Source organism: Myripristis murdjan, chromosome 22 (assembly GCF_902150065.1).
Source record: "Myripristis murdjan chromosome 22, fMyrMur1.1, whole genome shotgun sequence".
NCBI classification, from domain to species: Eukaryota; Metazoa; Chordata; class Actinopteri; order Holocentriformes; family Holocentridae; genus Myripristis; species Myripristis murdjan.
The window spans coordinates 1,648,171-1,672,244 of record NC_044001.1 but is presented as its reverse complement, the minus strand read 5'-3'; the positions used below and the strand labels follow the sequence as shown (position 1 = coordinate 1,672,244).

Sequence of the window (24,074 nt, the reverse complement as noted above, 5' to 3'; positions counted from 1 at the left end):
CTATCATTTCTGAGCCTCACAACTTTATTCCTAACAGAGATAACCACATGAAATCTTCAGGGCTGAAAAACAAAATTGATCTCTGTTCAAAACTGCAGCCGAGTCAGTTTTACATCCATCCTCGGCGTCACAATCGTAAACCAAAATCTGTTTTTCTTCAACACATTTTTTCTGAAGCCGACTTTGAGCATCAACATGTTGGGAAAAATTAAAGTTTCAGCAGTAAAACTGGAGCAGTTTGATGTCTGAGACTCAGAGGAACAGAAACCAGCGTTGGTGTCCTGGAGGTGTCAGATGTTTCCTGATAATTCATCAGAGAAAACTGGGAAAAAGTGCATTTTGTGAAAACTGTGAAGGCTCCTATCAGCATGTGGGACAGGCGGCTGTTAAAACAAGTCGTGGCAGATGAAAGCTCTCAGTTTCAGACACATTTTGAGATCAGACTCAAGTTGTAGCCATGATTGCTTCTGTCAAAACTCTCTGAAAATGCAAAATTGGAGATTGTATTAACCCTTGACAGGAGTTACAGCCATGATAAGGCTCAGTGAGTGAACGCTGGCTGGTCGTATGGACTGGACTTGTTGTTGTCAGGTCTGTCTGATTTACAAACAGAGCTGGACGTGAGACAGTTTACACAATAAAAGCGTCATGCCTGCTGAATTTGTCCTCAGTAAACAGAGTGATGTCATATCCTGTGGCGATCTGACTGGCCAGCGATGATAAAACTTTCCCAACTTGGTAAATGATGGAGGCGTCTCAGGAGGTTCCAGACGGCAACGCGAGAACAGGACGTGATGTGCCGACCTTCTGACACTGTGCAAGCAAACACACACTGTTTTTACCTTTTCCACGTAGACTTTTCTGTGGGTCTTTTTTCTTAATAATAGTTTTATAATAATAATTTTAAGAAAAAACTTAAGGAAGCTATTGGTGAATGAGGCCTGAAGACGCTGTTTGTCTCATGCGTCTTCAGCATCTGAGTCGCTGTATGTCTGAGGGGTTTATCCACATCAAACTGATAGTGTCATTACACACAATTCAAGATGCATACAAGACAGATAAAACCTGCATTTAACAGCCAAAACTCGGCTATGTGAGAATGACGCCATGCAGCCCAGACACCTGCTAAAACTAACCAAATCCAGCTGATAGAAATGTCCTGAGCGCGATTCACACAACCAATCAGCTGCGTTCCAGCGTCCAAGCCGAGCTCTGGACTGGAGCATCTCGCCAGCTTCCTCTGGTGCTCCGTCTCTGCCCAGGACGCCGTTTTCTGTCCCCAAAATGAATTGAAAAATGACATATAAAGTATTTTATAGCTATTGTGAATGCAGCTACCGCTCTCTTTGCTCTCTGGTGGGACAGAAGTGAACAGGAACTGGGTTGTCCTCATTTTTTGTTTGAAATATCAACTGAATTAACTAGAGACACAACAAACTACCAGGTGCAAAAGCAACATAGTTAAACATTAAAAATGCAGGCCAGACATGCATCATATGACATAACCTGGTGGAAATGGGCCAAAGATACGATCAGACCCTGAAAAGACTCACCAACCAAACCGACGGCGGCGGGACGGGAAGAAAGAGAGACAAAGAAAAACAAAACAAAACAAAACATTGCTCTGATAGCAAAGCAGTGCAAGCCTCAACCTTCATAGACCAGCATGCAATGCAGCCAAAAGTTATTGTGGGAAATGTAGGAATCAGCAGCTTAAGTAAGAAATGAGAAGGAGGCAGGTTCTCTCAGAAAAATTCTGGTTCTTAAAGGGTTCTTCAGTCAGCAGCTAACAATTCTTTTCCTTGTGGATTAATATGCAGATTATTTCCTCAGTGAATGGATTAAGTAAGTAAGTAAGTAAGTAAGTAAGTAAGTAAGTACACTTTATTAATCCCACAAGGGGAAATTCCAATTTAAGTCACATCCCATCCAAGAGACACCAAACTGGGCTCCAAGGGGAGCACAACATGGCATTAGCAAAAAACACACCCCAGCACAATGAGCACATAATAAACAACATGACTCAAGACATTGCACATGTGGAAGGGGGGAGGGATTTGGGAAGGGGGAGATGTCCAGCACAGACGAGGGCCGTATGCAGCCACTATGGTGCTCCAAACCCACAAACTGCACTGTGATGGGAGGGTGAGGGGGTGGGGGGCCAACGAGGCGTTGAATTTCAAGGAATGCGTGCATATGTGTCCTTGTGTATGTGTATGCGTAAGTCCAGGACCATCTTCCCCACACAGTCTACACATTGTCTCTGAACAGAGTTGAAGTTCCCGGGTGGAGGGAGATGGGGAGGGAGTGGGGGAGAGCGGCTGTCTGCATAAACATCCAGGAGAAACTGAAGATTGTGGATAAGGTGATTGTTATGGTCAGGCTGACTCTGCAATTTCCATCAGCCTTGAGTCTCTGTGGTTCTCTCGGTGATTCCGAATAATTTCAAATTATGGCACATTTCCTCAGTGTCGAGCTTCCAACTTCTCCAAGTTGTTACCCATCTTAATGTCTCGCTCTATAAACCATCAGAGAGCAGGGAGAAACGCCACAGTGTCACAGCTGACATTTGTAATAGCTCGTCTGGAACCCAGTGAAGGAACAAGGAACGTGGAGAACCGGCCAACAACATGTTCATGCTGGTTTTCAACCTGCACACAGTCATCTGATTTAAAACACTCAGAGAAGCTTTTATTCTGAAAAATTACTTAAGAGAAAGAACTTTCTTAAAAATGATCCTTTAAAGACCCTAAAGAATCAATTATGGTCCTTAAAGGAACCATTTTTTGATGGTTCTTTGAGGCACCTTTGGAGGTGAGATGGTTCTTCAATGAACCTTTTGCTAAAACATTTTTTATGAGGAAGCAAAAAGGTTCTTCTATGGCATCAGTCAGAACCATTATGGTTCCAGTTAGCACCTTTATTTTTCTGTGTGTTGTGAGTGTGAGCATTCCTGCGCTGAGACTCTGCTGGAACGTCGTGAACATCACAGTCTGATGAGGAACACTGCGAGCTGATCTAAGGATGGATTTTTTTTTCCTTTTCAGGGAGAACTGGGAAGAAAACTCGGCGCGTGGTTCCGTTAAACAAAGCCTGAGTCTGTAACCGCGCAGCGTCGCCGTCCCGCCGCAGCTTTGACACAAAAACTGAAAAATATTTTCCCGTTCGTTCGAGTGCAATCATGTCTCCCTGCTTTTCTCTCCCCCTCCTTAGGTGACAGCCTAATATCACACCTTGATGGAAGAGGACAGAAATACAATATTATACGCTCTCCTCCTCCCTGAGCTCACTGCCTAATTACCATCGGTCGCTATGACAACCGTTTGGCTGAGTGGGTAATCACAGTAATCTCCATTCGAGGTGCTTGAAGACGAGCTCACCTTGGAGACCGCCGAGTGCACGTGAGCGGCTGATGTGTGCATGTGAATGGGACTTCATGTTGCACACAGAATTACAAGCAGGGAGGCAGAGGAGGCGAGCGGCGCCGAGGCTTCCTTCAGATCCGCCTTTCATGAGCCCGACGGAGGTTTCTGTGACGTCAACGTTACGGACGCGGCGAACGAAGCGGTGGGGGGGGTCTGGAAATTTTCCTGAAGCGTGAGGAGAGGGAGCAGTGCACGAGAAAGGACTAGAAGCGACATCTGAGCCCCCCAAAAAACTCGTCAAGGTCAGAGTAAAAACATCACGGGGCGTCCCGGTGGTTCACCTGGTAGAGCGCGTACCTCTCGACCCGAGTCCTGACCGCAGCAGCGTCCTGGGTTGGAATCCGACCTCAGGCTCTTTGCTGCAGGTCGTCCCATCTCTCTCCCCTGTCTTTCTCTACTGTCACTATCAAATAAAGCAGAAAAATGCTCTTTAAAAAGGTAAAAACAGTGCATGTTTGCTTGCACAGTGTCAGAAGGTCGGTACATCATGTCTTGTTCTCCTGTTGCTGTCTGGACCCTCCTGAGACGTCTCCATCATTTACCAAGTTGGGAAAGTTTTATCGTCGCTGGCCAGTTAGATTGCCACAAAATATGACATCACTCTAAGGCATCTTTTATTGTGGAAACTGTCTCACGTCCAGCTCTGTTTGTAAATCAGACAGACCTGACAACAACAAGTGCAGTCCATACGACCAGCCAGCGTTCACTCACTGAGCCTTATCATGGCTGTAACTCCTGTCAAGGGTTAATACAATCTCCAATTTTGCATTTTCAGAGAGTTTTGACAGAAGCAATCATGGCTAGAACAGGAGTCTGATCTCAAAATGTGTCTGAAACTGAGAGCTTTCATCTGCCACAACTTGTTTTAACAGCCGCCTGTCCCACATGCTGATAGGAGCCTTCAAAGTTTTCCCAAAATACACTTTTTCCCAGTTTTCTCTGATGAATTTTCAGGAAACATCTGACACCTCCAGGACACCAACGCCGGTTTCTGTTCCTCTGAGTCTCAGACATCAAACTGCTCCAGTTTTACTGCTGAAACTTTAATTTTTCCCAACATGTTGATGCTCAAAGTCGGCTTCAGAAAGAATTGTGTTGAAGCAAAAACAGATTTTGGTTTTGCATTGTGACACCAAGGATGGATGCAAAACTGACTCGGCTGCAGTTTTTAGCAGAGCTCAAGTTTGTTTTTCAGCCCTTAGGATTTCATGCAGCTACCTCTGTTAGGAATGAAGCTTTGAGGCTAAAAATGCTGTAAAACAAACAAACAAACAAGACATGAATAGTAAAGTGCAACTTTAGCTAACTAAAAACAATGTCCTTTTGCAGATTTTCTTGCTCCCTTAATACGAAACCACAGTTTTGTTATTTACACAACCACTAGAGGTCACTTAACTTTAAAACCTGACTACAGGCTGTAACGAGCTGCTGTACAAACAGGGGTCGTTTTTTTAGTGAAGGACCCCCGTCGCTTTCGTCTCAATCCCATTGGCAGCCACAGTTGCTGTTTAAGGGTTGCTAACTTCTTCAGTAAGGATCCACCTGGCCTGTCACCTCGCTGGTCTCGTCCCGTGCAGCCGGACCTGTGAGTCGCTGGCGTCTCGTCGGCTCGGTCTGAGGTCGGCTGGCTGCAGACGGTGCCGTACAATCTGGCCTCGTCCTAAACTGTGGACCTGTTTTGATGCGTGATTCGATTCGGCAGGGAAGCAGCTCTGCTAATGTGAGATGTCCTGCAATATGTGATCGTGTAATGAGCCTCTGGCCTTAGTTTGACGTTGAAATGGCGCTATGGAAGTAAAAGTGCCATCAGACTGGATTTGGCAGGGTGAAATGTGCTCGCCTGCTGAGTCTGTGCATTTTCTCTGCAGAGCTGGAAGGTTATGTACCCCAGACTAGGGATTAGTGTGATTTCAAGGAGCATTTATGGCTAGTAGCCTGGTGTCTCTGACGTAAAAACAAGGCTCAGGGTTTTGCTTCTCGTTTGGAGAGGGAAGAAAGGCGATTGCAGCCAAGAAGAAGAGGTTGTGAGTGCACCGCAACAGTCAAAGCTTGTTCCATTTTGAGTTTGTGGAGAACAAGAGTTCAGTCCTGCATAATCTCTCACTGGTTGAATGTTGGTGAGTCATGATAGTTTGCATTTGAAGGTTCAACTGAATTGATTTTGGCACATGGGCAAGAGGCAAAATTAATCTGCCAACCAAAATGTGAGGTTTTGAACAGGCCTGGCAGGTAGGTCTGACTCGATAGCACTCTTGAAACCTCCAGGCCAAAAAAAATGGATCATAAATAGAAGAAATGAATGGATTTTTCCAAATTTCTTCAAGATAATTTATGATATTTGGACGTTTGTTTGTGTATGAAAAAATGAAAATTTTCTGAAAGGTTATCTAATTGAACCAACAGCTGAAAATAGTGTGATCATTTGCATCCACAACACGTAATCAGCATTTGAGACAAACTGCTGTTACTTTCAGGCTAAAAAAAAGACGCTGTAATATGCGAGCACGGCAGCAGGCACAGACTGAACCTCCAACACGGTAAATTCAGCGTCCTCGTTCTTTCCACCTAAATATTCTGCCTTTTAAACGCCTGCATTTTTTAAAGACTGAGAAGTGAACAGGTGTGCAGGGAATAAGGCAATTAAGAACTGCTTGAAATTCAAACAACTTGTGGGTGTGAAATTTATTCACACGAAGCCTCGGGGCTGTGCAGGAGTGTGTGTGTCGAATATGGGTCGGAGGAACACGGCGAGAGAACATGAAAGTGGATTCCATGTGCTCTGCAAAGGAGGCGGTGGGCAGATTGAATTATAATTGTTTTGTTAAACATTCAGTCGATGTTAATCACGGCCCACCGCTCGCCAAACCAGATTATTTTGGTCGGTACGGCCGCGCTAATTCAGGAAACACTGTCTCACAAAATACTGTACAAACTCTGAAATGAGATTATGTGTGTATGTGTGTGTGTGTGTGTTCTTACCACGTTCTCCTGGATCTGGCAGTTGGAGACAGAAATGCTGATGGAAACCTCTTCTGTTGGAGAAAGACAACAACAACTCATCTGAGGGAAAGTTTTTAAAACCAAAACACAAAACCACATGCATTTCTCATCGCTGAAAAAACACGGAAACACTCCAACAAAGGGCAGCTGATCAATAATACTGAAATTTGCCCAAACCCTCCACATAATTAACATTAGCAAACATTGATTCAGGGACATGTTGCTCGCAGCGTGGCTCAATAAACTAAAAACATTTAAAAAAATAACAGGCGCTTCCTTATCAGCCAGCTTTAATGGATATTATCAGATATTTTCATTTATATTTTAATTTTAATAATTTTTAATTATCATTTTATTAATTTGTTAGGAGGATGTCAGTGCATTTGTGAAATTCTGCTGTGATGTTTGAATGGATAATAATAACAATAATAATAATATAGCACTTTTCTTCATAGTCAAAGACACCTTACAGCAAAGAGAGATAAAACCACATGAAACAAACAACACTACACTAAATAAACAAAGTAGATTAATTAATATAAGTAGAGAATTTCACTAAAATGATAAACTTAACCCTCCTATTATGTTGGGGTCAATTTGACTCCAGCCAATGTTTAACGTCTCTAAATAAATGATTAACATCATGTTTTTTGCTTCATATTTAATGAGTGTTCCTAATGTAATGGGTTCTACCGGGTAAACATGAAATTCACATGATGATATGTTTTCAATGTCCTGTACACACTTTGTAACACATCGGTTATAAATAACAAAAATCTGTACTTAGAAATAATATAAAGCCATTAAAACACCAAAAATTAATATTTCTTTCCAATTTTAGATCAATCAGTGAGATTTTATGGTGATTTGAATATTTTTCCATTGTCGCATAATAGGAATACTGGATGTATAAGTGGGGTGGTGGGGAGTTATGTTTTATTTAAAGGGCTATTTAGGTAATCAACAAAAAAAACATCAAGTACTTAACACATAAACTTTGGTAACAATTTTAGTTATAATAATTTTGTGAAAGTTTAAACTGCAGGGGTCAAATTGACTCCAAACATAAAGGATGTTCAAAAATGTGAACATAACAGGAGGGTTAAACATGGAGGCAGTTAGATGCACAGCGGGGTAGGATCAGATGTTTTCAGCTAAATTTGCCCACAGGGGATCTTAAAGTCTTTCCTTCCCTTTTCCTTTACTTCCTGGGCAGCAGATGGCACCCCAATCCTGCACGAGAGGGTGTTAATAAAAAATAGAAACTAATAAAAGCCCTCTCTATTTTTTTCAAACGATCTCACTCCTCTACCTGTGCCTTCAAAACAAAAAGTGTTTTTCGCCCTAACTGACATCCTGTTTCTTTCCACACATGCAAGTGATCCTTCCCAGCATTTTGTCCCGCCTCCACATCCTGTTTTGACAGGAAATTCATGAAATCAAGGAAGTAAGAGTGACATTTCATGGGGCCTTTGATGTCCAAAAAAAAAAAAAAAAAAAAAAAAAGAATATTAAATCATTATAATCAATGCATTTGATTCATTCATGAATTCAGTTTCGTGTAATTTTCTGACTCGTGTGATTCTCTATGCTGATGACAGCATTATATATCTGTTGTAAGAGAAAAGAAAAATGTTGCTGCAAAAAGGTTCTGGGGAATCGATAGTGTCTGCAGTCATTTTGGGTGGACTGTGCCTTTATGTGTGTGGCGTACTGTGGCCGCTGTGGTGCAAGCCGTGGGAAACCCCCGGCATCAGAGCGTGCTGGATGGCCATCTCCCACATCCGGGCCACGTCCTGCCCGACGCCGCTCACCTGGAGGAGCAGGAGGTGAAAACCAGTCAGTCAGTTTGCACAGCTGGAGGAGACTAGTGTTAGCATGTTAGCATGTTAGCAGGACCTACATTAGCCTAAAACTTTTCCACAGGTTGGCTTTCACTGAGCCGCAAACCCCCATCTGAAATGATTTCTGCCTTGGGCACCCCGATAACAAGATTGATATTTTTTTAAGTCAATCAAGAAAAAAATTCTGAGGTGAGATTATAACACTGTGATAAAATAATCACTTTGTACTGTGTCAATTTTTTAGTGACTTAATTTATAGTAAAAATTAAAGCTTTGAAACCTGAGGAAATTCACATTCACAAATAAAGATAAAGAAAATAAAGATAAGATAAAGAAAAAGAAAGAAAAATAAAATAAAGATAAGAAAAGAAAAAAGAAAAACAATATAAAATTTAAATTTAAAAAAAAAAAAAAAAAAAAAAAAAAAACTACCTGAAAAGTGAAATTAGAGGAGAAGTGTATTTAGATTGATTAAACTGTTTTATTTAAATGTGAGCTCAGTGATGCTGGATGGACATCAGCTGTCCTGTGGGCATCAGACGCCTTTCAGAGGAGGTCCAGCTGCTCCTCTCTTTGCTGAGGAGCTCCTCCTGAAGGTTTTTGGATGCTTTGAAATCACCTGAGCGAGCTGACAGTCTGTCCAGGTGAGCTGAGCTGATCAAGCAACTCCTCAGACAACTTCTGTTTTGACTTTCAGTCCGCATGAAAATGAGATTTTTGGTCACAGAAAACTTTTAGAAAACTCTATCCACGGTTTTTGGTTCAGATGTTTTTGTTGGGGTTGTTTTATATTTGGATATTATTTCCCCAGAGTCTGGTTCTCCATCGTGACATTAAACCTGTGGGCTCACCAGGATGCCGCTGCCCATCGCCGCCGCGTCGCTCCTCAGCAGATTCTCGCCGACGTAGTACACCAGCGAGGTGGTGGCGATCTCGAAGCAGTGCGGGTTGGAGCCGTCGGGCAGCAGCGAGAAGACCTGAGCCGGCTCCAACGACAAGATCTCAGACAGAGGGATCTCCTGCAGGGGGAGACAGAGAGTCAGCAGAGCCCAGGAGAGGAGAGGAAACAAGGAGAGGACACAAGGGGGGACGAAGAGAGGAGAGGAAACAAGGAGGGGAAACAAGGAGGGAAGAAGAGAGGAGAGGAGAGGAAACAAGGAGAGGAAACAAAGAGGGAAGGGGAGAGGAGAGGAGAGGAAACAAGGAGAGGAAACAAGGAGGGAAGAGGAGATGAGAGGAAACAAGGAGAGGAAACAAGGAGGGAAGAGGAGAGGAGAGGAAACAAGGAGAGGAAACAAGGAGTGAAGAGGAAAGGATAGAAGGAGCGGAAACAAGGAGGGAAGAGGAAACAAGGAGAGGAGTGAAGAGAATAGAGAACAGTAGAGTAGAACAGTAAAGAATACAATAGAATAGAATAGAACAGAACAAAATAGAATAACATTCAATGCAACACGACAGAGAAGAGTAGAACAGAATAGAATAGAATAGAATAAAACCAAGAACAGTAGAACAGAAAGGGATAAAATAGAACAGAATAGAACAGGGAAGAGTAGAAAAGAACAGAATAGATAACAATAGAATCGAACAGAATGCAACAGAATATAGTACAATACAATGCAACATAACAGAGAATAGTAGAACAGAACAGAATAGAACAGAATAGAGAAGAGTAGAATAGAGTAGACTAGACTAGATAACAATGGAATAGAACAGAATGCAACACAGTAGAGAACAATAAAATAGAATAGAATAGAATAGAATAGAATAGAATAGAATGCAACACAACAGAGAACAGTAAAATACAGTGGAATAGAATAAAACAGAATAGAATAGGATGAAGGAGTGAAGTAGAGGAGTGAAGTGGTGGTTGAGCAGAGTGAAGTAGCTTGGAGATCAGTCGAGTAGAGTAGAGTAGAATACAGTAGAGTAGAGTACAATAGGATCAAATACAGTAGGAAGAGCAGGTTGAAGCAAACCACAGTAGAATACAGTAGAACAGAGACTAGAGCAAGTAGACTTAAGTATGGTGGAGTAGAACACAGTAGAGCAGAGCAGAGCAGAGGGCCCAGCTGAGTCAGAGCACAGTAGAACCCAGTAGAAAACAGAGCAGAGTCTGTCTCTCCTCTCCCTCCTGCAGCCCCAGGTCACCGTCTTTGGGCCTGGGAAGTTATAAAAGGCCTCAAATAAAATGGACCTTGATTTGTTTTGTACCTGGACAGAGAGAGGGAGTGAGACCTCTTCCCTCCCCTGCCCTGAGAACATGCTGAGGTTCTCCTGACCGAGGATCTTTGCGGACAGAGCCGCCACTCGGCTTCATGAGCTCGTGCCTCGCTGAGCTTTATCTCCTGAAACCCTGAACGCACCACGTGACACGCAGACGTCATGGAGGACCGTGTTTACCTTGTAGTATTTACTTCCTGTGTCGTTCTGAAACAGCGTGATGCATTTACTGTCCAGCCGCCAGTAATGCCTCTTCCTCTGAAACACAGACAGGAAAGAGACATGAGGAAGTTTAGAAGAAGAAAAGGAGGTGGAGAAAAGCTGATAACAATAATATGATATATATAATAATTTAATATATATGATAATTTAATATATAATAATTTAATATATATAATAATATAATATATATAATAATTTAATATATATAATAATTTAATATATATATTAATTTAATATATATAATAATTTAATATATATAATAATTTAATATATATGATACATGTCTCGCCCAGAACTCTTGTATGTTTCATAGTAAGGCAGCAATAACAGACAGACAGACAGACAGACAGACAGACAGGCAGTCAGACAGACAGACAGTCAGTCAAACACAGACAGACAGACAGGCAGACATACAGACAGACAGACAGGCAGACAGACAGACAGACAGACAGACAGACAGACAGACAGACAGTCAGTCAAACACAGACAGACAGACAGGCAGACAGGCAGACACACAGACAGACACACAGACAAACAGGCAGACAGACAGACACACAGACAGTCAGTCAGGCAGACAGGCAGGCAGACAGACACACAGACAGACAGACAGGCAGACAGACAGGCAGTCAGGCAAACAGACAGGCAGACAGACAGACAGTCAGGCAGTTAGACAGACAGACAGACAGGCAGGCAGTTAGACAGACAGTCAGACAGACAGGCAGACAGACAGACAGGCAGACAGATAGGCAGACAGACAGACAGGCAGACAGACAGTCAGTCAGACAGGCAGACAGACAGACAGGCAGACAGATAGGCAGACAGACAGACAGACAGGCAGACAGACAGACACACAGACAGTCAGTCAGGCAGACAGTCAGGCAGACAGACAGTCAGTCAGTCAGACAGACAGGCAGGCAGGCAGACAGACAGACAGACAGGCAGACAGACAGACAGGCAGACAGACAGACAGACAGTCAGGCAGACAGGCAGACAGACAGTCAGGCAGACAGACAGGCAGACAGACACAGACAGACAGACAGACAGACAGACAGACACAGACAGGCAGACAGACAGGCAGGCAGACAGACAGGCAGACAGACAGACAGACAGACAGGCAGACAGACAGTCAGGCAGACAAACAGGCAGACAGACAGACAGACAGACAGACAGTCAGACAGACAGACAGTCAGACAGACAGACAGGCAGGCAGACAGACAGGCAGTCAGACAGACAGGTACCAGTGTGTCCTTGCTGGAGTAGTGCACCAGCCAGCCCTCCTTCACCACGCTGCTGCTCTTCCTCTTGGTGTGTTTGACCGACTGGACGACTCGCATCAGAGGGATGTTGTTACTGGTGGACGGGCTGCAGGGGGCGGGGCAAAGCACAGCCTCAGCTCTGTGGCCCTGCCTGAGCGTGTGTGTGCGTGTGTGTGTGTGTGTGCGTGTGTGTGTGTGTACCTGATGGCCCGGTTGGATTCGTCCATGTCGGGGTCGTGGAGGTCGCAGAGGTCGCCAGGCCCCGCCTCCAGCAGCAGGCCTGCGTCTGATGTCATCGCCTCCTCCATGTCATCCAATAGGCCGCCACGGTCAATGTCATGGTCGTCAAGGCAACCCTCTGCCATGACGACGTCTGACTCCGCCCCCGGACTCAGAAGCTCTGCGGACCCACAGGTAGAGAGAGAGACAGGTCGTGTTGATAAAGACCTTTACACCAAGAAAAACTGTGTGTGTGTGTGTGTGTGTGTGTGTGTGTGTGTGTGTGTGTGTGTGTGTGTGTGTGCTCCTGTGTGTGTGTGTGTGTGTGTGTGTGTGATTACACCTACCTCCGTTTATAGAAGCTTCTCCCAGGCAGTTGTTTGGCACTTTGGGGGCACATCGCTTATGACAATTAAATTTACAATCTGAGAAAGAAAAAGAGGAGGCAGAATATTCAGAGTGTGTGTGTGTGTGTGTGTGTGTGTGTGTATGTGTGTGTGTGTGTGTGTGTGTGTGTCTGTGTGTGTGTGTGCGTGGAGCTGTCGTTACACCTCAGAGCTGACAGTGTTACAGTTCATCAGCAGCTCCGAAACAGAAAATTATTTTATAAAACAGAGCGTTTTGTGTCCTGTGTAGTGAGTGTCCTCAGCCACTAGGGGGCCACTGTCCTCTGCTGCCATATGATTGTATTCATTTATCAAAAGGAAACTTTATAAATATACTCAAGTAGTACTTCAGTCGTACTCAGGGACAACTTGAGTACACTGCAGAATACTTGAGGGAAACAGAAAAAGCACAAAGTACAGATACATACTAAAAGTATATTTAGTACATTCTTTAAAAAGTAGAATTGAAGTTTAATATTTATTATCCTGGGTTAAGTAACATTTTAATGGCAGCAATGGTTTTCAGATTCATAATTTATTTCAATTTATGTATTTATGTTGTATTGTTGTTGTTGTTTTCTGGTTGTTTTGTTCAGTAAACAGGACGCAGGGCAGGACGGCGTGGCCCCCTAGTGGTGTGAGCCTGTCATGGCACCATGATGTGATCCCTCGGTGTCGGCGTGTGTGCACACGGCGCCACCTGCAGGGCGGGGTTACCTTTGCACTGCAGCCCCTGCCTGAACAGGCCCTTGAGCAGCTTCTTGCAGTGCTGGCACACGGTGGGCCGCGTGTACGAGTGGATCAGGAACGTGTGGGGAACCTTGACCTTGGACAGCAGGATCTTGTCCAGCTCGATGGGACGGCCGATGTACGACTGCGAGCTGGAGCGGCGCTCTCGGCCCGGGAAGTAATCTGACTGGTTCTTCTGAGGACACAGGTTCTGGTTAGAACTCAATATCGTCAGGGGCGCCGTACATGGGGGGAAATTTAAGACATTTCTAAGGGCCCTTGCCTGACAGGCATAGGCGGTTCTAGGGGGTGGCAGGGGGTGGCAGCTGCAACCCTAGAAAAATGCCTTGCCACCCTAGTTGCCACCCCAATTTCAGACAATTTATTTATTTATTTTTTAATTGTGGCTGTTCGGAAACTCACTGTTACGAGACTCAAATGTCCGAGTGCAAGTAAATGCAGCAAAAGATGACACTCCCACTATTTAAGGGGTTGATAAATAAATAAATGAATAAATAAATAATTATTTAAATAAATAAATAAATATTTCTAATGCCACCTTTTGGTTTTCTATTCAATGCTTTACTCATGTACCACAATAATAGAATGTTTTTGAGTTAAAATATCCTCATTTGGGGGTTTTCCAAGCAAATACTGATATATGTGATCGTTTGGTATTAAATTAGCATATATATTTCTGCCACCCCTTAAAGTCTCCATGCCACCCTCTTGCCACCCCATGAATATTTGTCTAGATCCGCCCCTGCTGACAGGGGCCCCAAAAATAGGTAAAAACTAATATAAAATTATTAAATCATCATCGAGTAAATATGTATTTTTTTTTCCATGGGGCCCAAAATTCCTGGCGGCGCCCCTGAATATAGTATATAATCTCAGGTCAAGTTCACCATAGATTTTTTTTTTCTTTTTTATCCACACTAGGGATTTCAAAGTTTTTGAGAAGTTGTCCATCCACACCAAAATATTTAAGGTTCTTTAAAGTCCCCATGAAATGACCTCACATGACCTCTACAGAGCATCTTAAGCAGTGACATCACCCTGCTCTAGTGGCTGTAAATTAAAATCTCAACCAATCAAACCTTCACAAATCTGTAAACATCCTCTCTCAGCCATCTGTCCCTTCAAAATAAATAAGTCGATAAATCAATAAGGAGCGTCAACATGCGGTCAGAGTTTAGAGGACGGGACAGGACGGGCGGGACGTACCTCCATACTGGGACTGACTGGAGACTGGAAACATGCAGAGAGAAAGACAGAAGGTTAGTGAGACTTTTGTAAAGATCTCATTCTGGAGCCAAAGTGGACCTCCACCATACTAACCAGTAAGGCGTCGTCAGAGTAGTGGGGGGGCGAGGGCTCGGCGGAGGCGGGCCGGGTCCCGACGGCGATGTTGACCAGCCCCCCCGTCAGAGAGACGTTGGACAGGCGCCGCCTCCTCACCCCGCTGCAGTTGTTTGGGATCTTAAAGGCACAGCGCTTGTGGTAGTTCAGACCGCAGCCTGCAGGGGGAGACAGAGAGTTTTACCACGGGCGACGATCACAGAGTGAATCAGCGTCCCGTCGTCAAACTCAGGCAAAATTAACCCCGTCCCAAATGAAACCTGCCTGTGGACTGTTGTTTTTGACAAAGTTGCTGCGTTTTAGGGAAGGTTTCCTTTACCTTTGAAACCTGGTCACTTATTTTTTATTCCAAGAAAAAAAAAAAAGAAAAAAAAATCCTGAAAAATTATAAAATAAATGTTAAAAAAAAATGAGAAAATTGAATTAAAATTTCCTGAAAATTAGAGAAAAGAAAAAAATAAACATAAAATTACCCTAAAAATATTATAAGAAATTGGTTTAAAAATTGGCTAGTATAATACAATTGTTCCTCGCTATAACATGGTTCACCTTTCGTGGCCTCGCAGTTTCGTGGATTTTTTTAGTGCAATTTTGCATGCTTTTTTTTTTTTTTTTTTTACTGGACTTCTTTTTCTACGAAGGTTTGAACTTTGAGAGTTTAAACAAGAGAGAAAAGTGAGAAAATATTAATGCCTGTCTGAGAAAAGTGTATAAAGTGTGTAGTGAGGGGTTTTACAGCCTTAAAACATCTAGAATAATTATTAAAAACTACTTCGCGGATTTCGCCTATTGCGGGTTATTTTTAGAACATAACTCCCGCGATTAACGAGGGACCACTGTACTGAATATTTAAAAAAATAGATATATTTTTTTTTATCTATTTAGACTTTAATTACCATAAAAGTACAAACAGCATTACCCCACCTCAAAAAAAAAGAAAAGAAAACAGAAAAACAGTAGAAAATTATGCAAAAAATTCATAATAAAAGGAATAAAAGTTTCAATGAGTTTGATTGTCAACTCTGAGCTCAGGACCAACAGATTGTCACTGTGAGGACATTTGGGCCTGATAAGTCTGTAAGTGCATCAACACACACACACACACACACGCACACACACACACACACCTTCACATTTGAGGCCCTGCCGGACGAGCCCCCACAGCATCTCTCCACAGTGGTCGCAGAACGCCGGCGCTCGGTACGAGTGGACGAACAGAGAGTGGGGACGGATCTGGAAGTCCTCCACTGTGGCCGACGCTGCCACACACACACACACACACACACACACACACACACACACACACACACACACACAAAAGGAAATAACAGTTAATTTATCAGCCTAGCCAGGTGATCACACACATGAAATCTGAAACATCAAATCTGTCTAATGCTTATAAATACATTTTTCTTGCAATTAAAAACAGAAGACAAAAGTTTTAAAGCAGTTGTAAAGCAGTGTTTTTATAATTACTCTTTGATCATTAGTATTGGTGGTAATTAGCGTGTTACACTTGACAAATTCTGCTGCGATCAGAGCGTAAAGAGGAACATGTGGCCGTGCCGCCTCGCTCGGCTCCTGCAGCCTGACAGCCTCTGCTCCAGTCGATTGCGGTGAAATGAAAGTGTTCCTCGCTTTGCTGAGGACCCCCCGGGAGAACCTCAAGGACCCCCCGGGGGGCGCCTGGACCCCGCTTTGAAAACCACCGGATTCATCAGTCAGACAGGCAGCGAGTCAATTAATCAATCAATCAGCCAGTCAGCCATTCTGCACATCAATCAATCAGTTTGTCCCGAAAAGGAAGTTTTGGGGTAAACTGGACCGACAGCGAGCGAGCGAGAGAGCGGGAGCTGAAAGAGAGAGAGAGCGCTAATGAATGGGTTGTTAGCGGGTATTTTGTAAATGTTTTGGGTGAACGAGTGGCTGCTAATGGCTGCAGATGGAGCGAGTGTTTTGATTGGCCAGCGGGCTTGGCAAGGCCTGATGGGTAGTTCGGTATCTTTCTCTCTCGCTCTGCGTGAGTCGCCGAATCGCTTATTTTTTTTCTTTTTGCCTTTTCCTTTTCCTTTTCTTTCTCTTTCTATGTCTGCACACGCACACACACACACACACACACACACACACACACACACACTCCCTCGCCCTGTGTGTTGCGAGGCTGTGGTCCTCCAGCAGAATGCAGCTCTGATTAGACATTCTGCTGCAGGAAATTACCTCCATTTATTCAAATTATTGTTTATGCCTTTTGTTTGGAGGGCCAACATACGTTTGGAAGTCTGAACAAGCTCCCGAACTGTTATTACATGCTTCAGAAAATGAGTGTGTGTGTGCGTGTGTGTGTGTGTGTGTGTGTGTGTGTGTGGAAGGGGAGTAGGGGTTTCCTAGGTAGTCCTCGTCTGAATAAATGCTGTGTTTATGTGTGTGTTCTGTGCTGGAATTAGGAGCGTTAAGGAGTGTTCGCTGCCGGCTCGTTAACCCGCCGCCCGAAAACAAACAGTGGAGGTGGAGGAACCGCAAACCAGCTGCCGCCGCCGCACCACGCCGCCGCGAGCTCGCCGCCGGGTTTCACACACCGCCGGCGCCTGAGGTGACCCGGTGATCCGGAGCAGGGCCGGCTTCAGCTCCCATGGTTCAAACATCCGATGGGCGCAGGATCTCCAGCCCGGTGTCGAGGCCGAGCGTGTCAGGGTCACGTTTAGTGCCGCCGAGGCGTGAACGATGCCAAGTGAACGCGGCGTGACGCGGCGTGACGCGGCGTGAAGGGTTCAAAATCCAACATGGAGTTCAAATCCAGGTCCGAGCAAAACCGGAGCTTGTTTCTAACGTGTTTGCTAACGTTAGCTTGTCAGGTAACACTGCTAACTAACCTCAGACCTAAAGGTTTATTTATGCACCGCCGGAAACCATGGAGCGAGACACACACACACACACACACACACACACACACACACATACACACTCACTGGACTGTGAGCGAGACACGGGGAAGAAAACTTTAAAAACTGATCATTTAAGAGAAAATCATCGGTTGTCCTCCTGTGGTGATGTGTTTAATGACCTCACAGTCCTCTGTCCTCCTGTGGTGATGTGTTTAATGACCTCACAGTCTTCTGTCCTCCATGGTGATGTGTTTAATGACCTCACAGTCCTCTGTCCTCCATGGTGATGTGTTTAATGACCTCACAGTCCGATGTGTTTAATGACCTCACAGTCCTCTGTCCTCCATGGTGATGCGTTTAATGACCTCACAGTCCGATGTGTTTAATGACCTCACAGTCCTCTGTCCTCCGTGGTGATGTGTTTAATGACCTCACAGTCCGATGTGTTTAATGACCTCACAGTCCTCTGTCCTCCGTGGTGATGTGTTTAATGACCTCACAGTCCTCTGTCCTCCATGGTGATGTGTTTAATGACCTCACAGTCTTCTGTCCTCCATGGTGATGTGTTTAATGACCTCACAGTCCTCTGTCCTCCATGGTGATGTGTTTAATGACCTCACAGTCTTCTGTCCTCCTGTGGTGATGTGTTTAATGACCTCACAAACCACCGTCATCTTGTGGTGATGTGTTTAATGACCTCACAGTCCACCGCCGTCCTCTTGTGGTGATGCATTTAATGACCTCACAGACCGCCGTCCTCCTGTGGTGATGCGTTTAATGACCTCACAGACCGCCGTCCTCCTGTGGTGATGTGTTTAATGACCTCACAGTCCACCGCCGTCCTCCTGTGGTGATGCGTTTAATGACCTCACAGACCGCCATCCTCCTGTGGTGATGCGTTTAATGACCTCACAGACCGCCGTCCTCCTGTGGTGATGCGTTTAATGACCTCACAGACCGCCGTCCTCCTGTGGTGATGTGTTTAATGACCTCACAGACCGCCATCCTCCTGTAGTGATGTGTTTAATGACCTCACAGACCTCTGTCCTCAATGGTGATGTGTTTAATGACCTCACAGACCGCCGTCCTCCATGGTGATGTGTTTAATGACCTCACAGACCTCTGTCCTCAATGGTGATGTGTTTAATGACCTCACAGACCGCCGTCCTCCATGGTGATGTGTTTAATGACCTCCTTCCTTGATTGATACGTGATGAGGAACATTTCTCTGATCCTGATCCAGAGTAGATTTGAAAACAAAACCATGAAGACAGAAGAAACCTGGAGGCTTGAAAACGAAGCACTTATAGATCTTATTTCCATTTCAACACCAGGAAATCACAGCCCGCTTTAACACAGCTGTAATATCTGAGAGGATGCTGTAAATTTATGCCTCTGAACACGGCGGTGATGCGTTTAAGGTCCCCTGCGCAGCACTGAATTCCCCATAATCCCCGAGTGTGATGTGACTTCCGTAAGCCACACGTGACCGAAAAACAGGAAAGATCGCTAACTGGCTGCCTGATTACCACAACCAGCGCAGCCCGTCTAGCCGTGCATTATGGGAATTATCAGTATGTTAAAAGGGCCGTCTTCTGGCCAATCAGCTCGCTTGGCTCGCAGAAGCTGTTAGACCGTGTAATGTTTATTTCCTGTTTTGTTTCTTCCTGATTTCCATGTGAGCGAGTTGTTGCCGGTTGGCGCCTCGGCAGCCTGGCGTCAGATGAAGTGTTTGTAGTGTCGTGGCAGCATCCTGACACTCACCGGCTGGCACGGCGCCAAACACACACACATACACACACACACACACAAACCCAGGTATCTAGATCCATGCACACACACACACACACACACACACACGGAGACATACAAATATACTGAAACACTGCAAAAAATTTCAGTCTTAACATGTCCTTCAGTCTCAAATCTTGCTTTTCTTCAAACAAAGTAAAAGAAAATAAATTAATTTTTTTTTTAAAAATCCACCCGTAGGATGACATAATCCCACTTTTTTCCAATGTAGTTTCACTTTGATGTTTCTGGGAACAAATCTCTGTGTGTTGAAACGAGGCAGAATCAGGAGGATCAGACACCAGGATCAAGAAAATGACTCTTAATTCAAGGAAATTTCTGGAAACAAGTCGATTAGTGTTGGAAACAAGTGGGATTATCTCATCCCGCTGGTGGATTTATGACCTTGGGGGCTACAGTTTTGTCTCCACTGGGGATCACAATAATTCAGCAGGAGGAGGAAAGTCCCCCACATCCCCCAGGCTACTGATGAAATCATCAAAATTCAAATTGAGTGCAGCTTCTCCCAGCCGGGGGAAATCCTCATGAATAAACGAGCTGACACGTTTCTCCCCCCAAAACAGAAACTAAATGTGACGGTGAGATCAGCCACCGAGACCTCTTCTACCAACGTTTCTGTGGAACGACGCTTCTGCTTTGGTGCTCGTTTGGCCGTCGTCTCTGACATTTAACCTTCGTTGTTATAAACTGGGATGTGGAAGTTTATAGGGCAGTAATTTATAGGGTTAATTGTGGGAGTTTTTTCTGAGTTGCACAAATCCACACTGATTTCTCCGCCTCACAGCGAATCACGATGAGGAACAGGTGGACGTGTCTTTCCATACCTCTGATGACAAACTCAGATCTGTGTGTGTGCGTCCATTCAGTGCAGATGCTGTGCAGACTGTGGTGCATCTGGCCCCGTGCTCAGACCAGCAGCACAAACTGGTTTTTGTCTTATATCCAGATTGAATCCAGATTGGTTTGGGCTGGCAGTCTGAACGAGGCCAACGAGCGGAGCAAAATGAAAGTTTGTCCCTCTCTCTTCCTGTAGACTCACACTACTGAGTGAAGTATTTTCTCAGAATGAAGAATTTGCAGTTTCTTTGATGTGATGTCATGAAGATTTTTAAAAACTAAAATGAGACTAAGTAACGTACTAGTCTACATGTTTTGTTTTGCTTTGTTTTTTTTTTGCAGTGTAAAAACAAGTACAAACGCAGGCGAGCACAATGCAGATCACACACGCACACACACACACACACACACACACACTGACACACACACATATTGTATTAGGTCGTGACAGCGAGGCAGGAAGCGGGAAGCAGCTGTCAGACAGTTAGCGTGTTGCCGTGTGAACACCTGAGTCCTGGAGCGCCGCAGCCGAGCTGGCCGCCGGCCACCGAGCAGCAAACTGCACCGATAAATTATGCTAATGCACATCTGGCCTCTTCTAGCATAGATCTGAGACTGCCAAAAAAGTCTCAAAAAATAAATAAATAAATAAAAAAAATTTAAAAAAATAATATATATATATATATATATATAATGTGAGAAAGAGTTTGACGGCAGTTATTGAGCGGTCTGTGACATCACATCTGCTGCCGCTGCGTCTTCACCAGAACCAGAAACGCCGGCTCGGTTTTCTGATTTTTGTATTTGGTCGGTTCAGCTGACCAATCACAGGCCTGCAAACAGAGGTCACATGACGCAGCAGCAGCGTGTGGATTGGTTTGAGTTCCTGCAACTTTCTCTGACACGATGGACTCCAAGAACTATTTTGAAAGTTCTTTATTTAGGGAACTTTGTCTTTCTTTCTTCCTTTAAACTCTTGGAAGAACAATCTCTAGTTCCGTAAAGAACGTCTCCCGATCGGCCGTTGAAGCGTGCTGGAGGATTCTTTGAAGAACCATGTGAAGAAAAACATTATTTATAAAGAATGGGGGTCACCTTTACTTTGCACTTTACTTTTAATGTGAGACAGAGTAGACCCTCCTCATGGCAGAGATGGAACAGCAGGTAAACACAGATGGTAGAGAACGTTCAGGTGAGGCCTGACAGCTCCAGGCTCCTCGTGTCACTGGAGAGGCTCCATGACACTTAAACACAACAGAACCCTAACTGATGTCAGCAGGAACCCCTGAACCCCATCCCTCCCCCATTCACTTTAACAAAGGCCGGAGATACGAGCTTTCTCCTCTGCAAGCGGAACTGTTATGTTAAGTGTTAGGTTAATAGGTGTACTACTACAGGTGTGTTATGTTACTACAGGTGTGTTATGTTACAGGTGTGTTACTACAGGTGTGTAACTTCAGGTGTGTTACTACAGGTGTGTAACTTCAGGTGTGTTATGGCACTACAGGTGTGTTATGTCAGTACAGGTGTGCTATGTTACTACAGATGTGTTACTACAGGTGTGTTATGTTACTACAGGTGTGTTATGTAATTACAGATGTGTTATGTCACTACAGGTGTGGTACTACAGGTGTATTATGTCACTACAGGTGTGTTATGTTACAGGTGTGTTACTACAGGTGTGTTATGTTACTACAGGTGTGTCACGACAGGTGTGTTGTGTTACTACAGGTGTGTTATGTAATTACAGGTGTGTTATGTCACTACAGGTGTGTTACTACAGGTGTATTATGTCACTACAGGTGTGTTACTACAGGTGTGTTATGTTACTACAGGTGTGTCACGACAGGTGTGTTATGTTACTACAGGTGTGTTATGTAATTACAGCTGTGTTATGTTATTACAGGTGTGTTACTACAGCTGTTATTTTACAGGTGTGTTACTACAGGTATGTCACTACAGGTGTGTTATGTCATTACATATGTGTTATGTTACTACAGATGTGTTACATTACTACAGGTGTGTTACTACAGGTGTGTTATGTTACTACAGGTGTGTTATGTTGTGATCTTTTCCATGCAGTTAGAACAGGAGGAGAGAACACGCTGCACACTACATGCTTTTAAAGGGGCATTACGCTCAACTGAAGTGAGGACCCTGTAGACTCAACTCACACATGTGGAATCACCACGCCATGTGCTGGTTGAGTCCTCGCTGCAGTAGAAGCAGAGGAGAAGCAAGCAGAGGCAGGTTCCACTTCTCGTGTTTGCTGACTGAGCTTTTATTGTGAAAGTGTGTCTGTCACTGTTCATCTGTTCTCTGTCATGGATCTGATTTAAAATGCAGGGAAGGACAAAACTCGGAAAAGTCAAATTTCTGAAAAGCTACTCAGCTACAGTGATATCAGTATTTCTGTTGTGTTTGGTAAGTAGCTGTGTATTGAGCAGGACAGATCATCGTCTTGTAATGATGATGATGATGATGATGATGATGATGATGATGATGAGGAGGATGATGATGACGATGATGATGATGATGATGATGATGATGATGATGATGATGATGATGGTGTTTTGTTTAGCTCCTCCTACCTGACAGCACGGCCTCCACCAGATCTCCCTCCTGGATCTGAGAGGCGGAGCGCAGCAGCTGCAGGACGTTCTCTGACGCCGGGTCATGACGGAACAGCAGGATCTTCTCATACATCCCATAGAACCCACACTCTGGCAGCTGGACAGAGAGAGAGGGAGAGAGAGAGAGAGAGAGGAAGATGAGAGCGAATGGTGTCCAAACCCTCGGCTGCAGAGCAGAGCTGGGGCCGCTTCCCTTGATTATGTTTTGTGTTTTTTTTTATCATCTCTGAGGTCTAAAATAAAAAGGTGTGATGATATGAAGTCTCTGAACGCTGCCTCTCCTGCAGCTCGCCCACAACAAGATGACCTCCCAGCTTCACAGGACGATGCGATTTTCATCCACTTTCCACGGTGAAACCAGATAACCAATAATTATAAAACTTAATTCGCAAAACCCCGCCCCCCCACAGCGATTCAGTTAAGCCCAGGCCCAGGCTCGAGCCGGCCTGGGCTTAACCTGCCTTTGGCTCCTTTTGGACAAAACTCTTGCAAACTCTCAGCAAAGATGGAAAAACCATCACATTGTTCATTTAAATCAGTATGTATGAATGTTACCTGTTTGAAAATGAGGCTATGTGATAACAGATCATTCGATTGATTGCAAATGATGATAAAAAGAGAAACAAAACTGTATCCCATGTACATGTAAACATGTAAATATACCCGGCCAGGAAAAGGGACTCGGAGTTTAATTGGGACTTTTGATTGAAGTTTCAGGTAAGTTCATATTTTTCAAATCCCATCATCAGTGAGTTTTGTTTTCAATTCAGAGAGAAAAAAAATGCCTTCACCTGCGTGGGCTGTCGCAAATTCAGACAAATTCTGCTTTAATTCGTGGAGAAACAGTTTAGTGAAGGTCAGGCTGAGCGGCTGAGGAGGCGGCGAGCAGAGACTCTCAGACAGAACGAGACGTCACAGCAGCCAGGCTCGCTTTACTGCAGCACAGCAGCACTGCACAACTACAGTGTGTGTGTGTGTGTATGCAAAAACAGGCCGTGATCACACTTGTCTAAATACAAATGATATTATAAAATATTTCTCTCATAAGACACTATTGTACGACGACATATTAGGGCCACTGTAGGAAAAACAGATGGAGCCGGGGGGAAAGGCGGGTAATGTTCTGAGGAAAAAATAGATTAAAAAATTCAAGTCATGAATTTACAAGAAATAACTCTCACATTTACCAAACAAAAAAACATGGCAAAACAGTTTTTGTTTTACTTTTTGGTCCGGGCTCCACATGG

The 24,074-nt window shown here is 44.3% G+C and overlaps 1 protein-coding gene across 1 annotated transcript in view; it reads right to left on the bottom strand.

Annotated features, from left to right (window-relative positions):
• prkd1 (protein kinase D1) overlaps positions 1-22,915 on the bottom strand; it is a 45,622-nt gene extending 22,707 nt beyond the window's left edge. Inside the window, exons 1-12 of the mRNA XM_030044092.1 lie at positions 22,786-22,915; positions 15,791-15,922; positions 14,643-14,821; positions 14,529-14,552; positions 13,290-13,497; positions 12,534-12,611; positions 12,169-12,367; positions 11,950-12,073; positions 10,670-10,747; positions 9,121-9,288; positions 8,140-8,239; positions 6,405-6,457 (exon numbers count right to left, since the gene is read on the bottom strand). Coding sequence (XP_029899952.1) covers positions 6,405-6,457; positions 8,140-8,239; positions 9,121-9,288; positions 10,670-10,747; positions 11,950-12,073; positions 12,169-12,367; positions 12,534-12,611; positions 13,290-13,497; positions 14,529-14,552; positions 14,643-14,821; positions 15,791-15,922; positions 22,786-22,900 — 1,458 coding nt within the window. The 5' untranslated portion in view covers positions 22,901-22,915. The remainder of the gene's footprint in view (positions 1-6,404; positions 6,458-8,139; positions 8,240-9,120; positions 9,289-10,669; positions 10,748-11,949; positions 12,074-12,168; positions 12,368-12,533; positions 12,612-13,289; positions 13,498-14,528; positions 14,553-14,642; positions 14,822-15,790; positions 15,923-22,785) is intronic.
• Between the last annotated feature and the right edge of the window lie 1,159 nt (positions 22,916-24,074).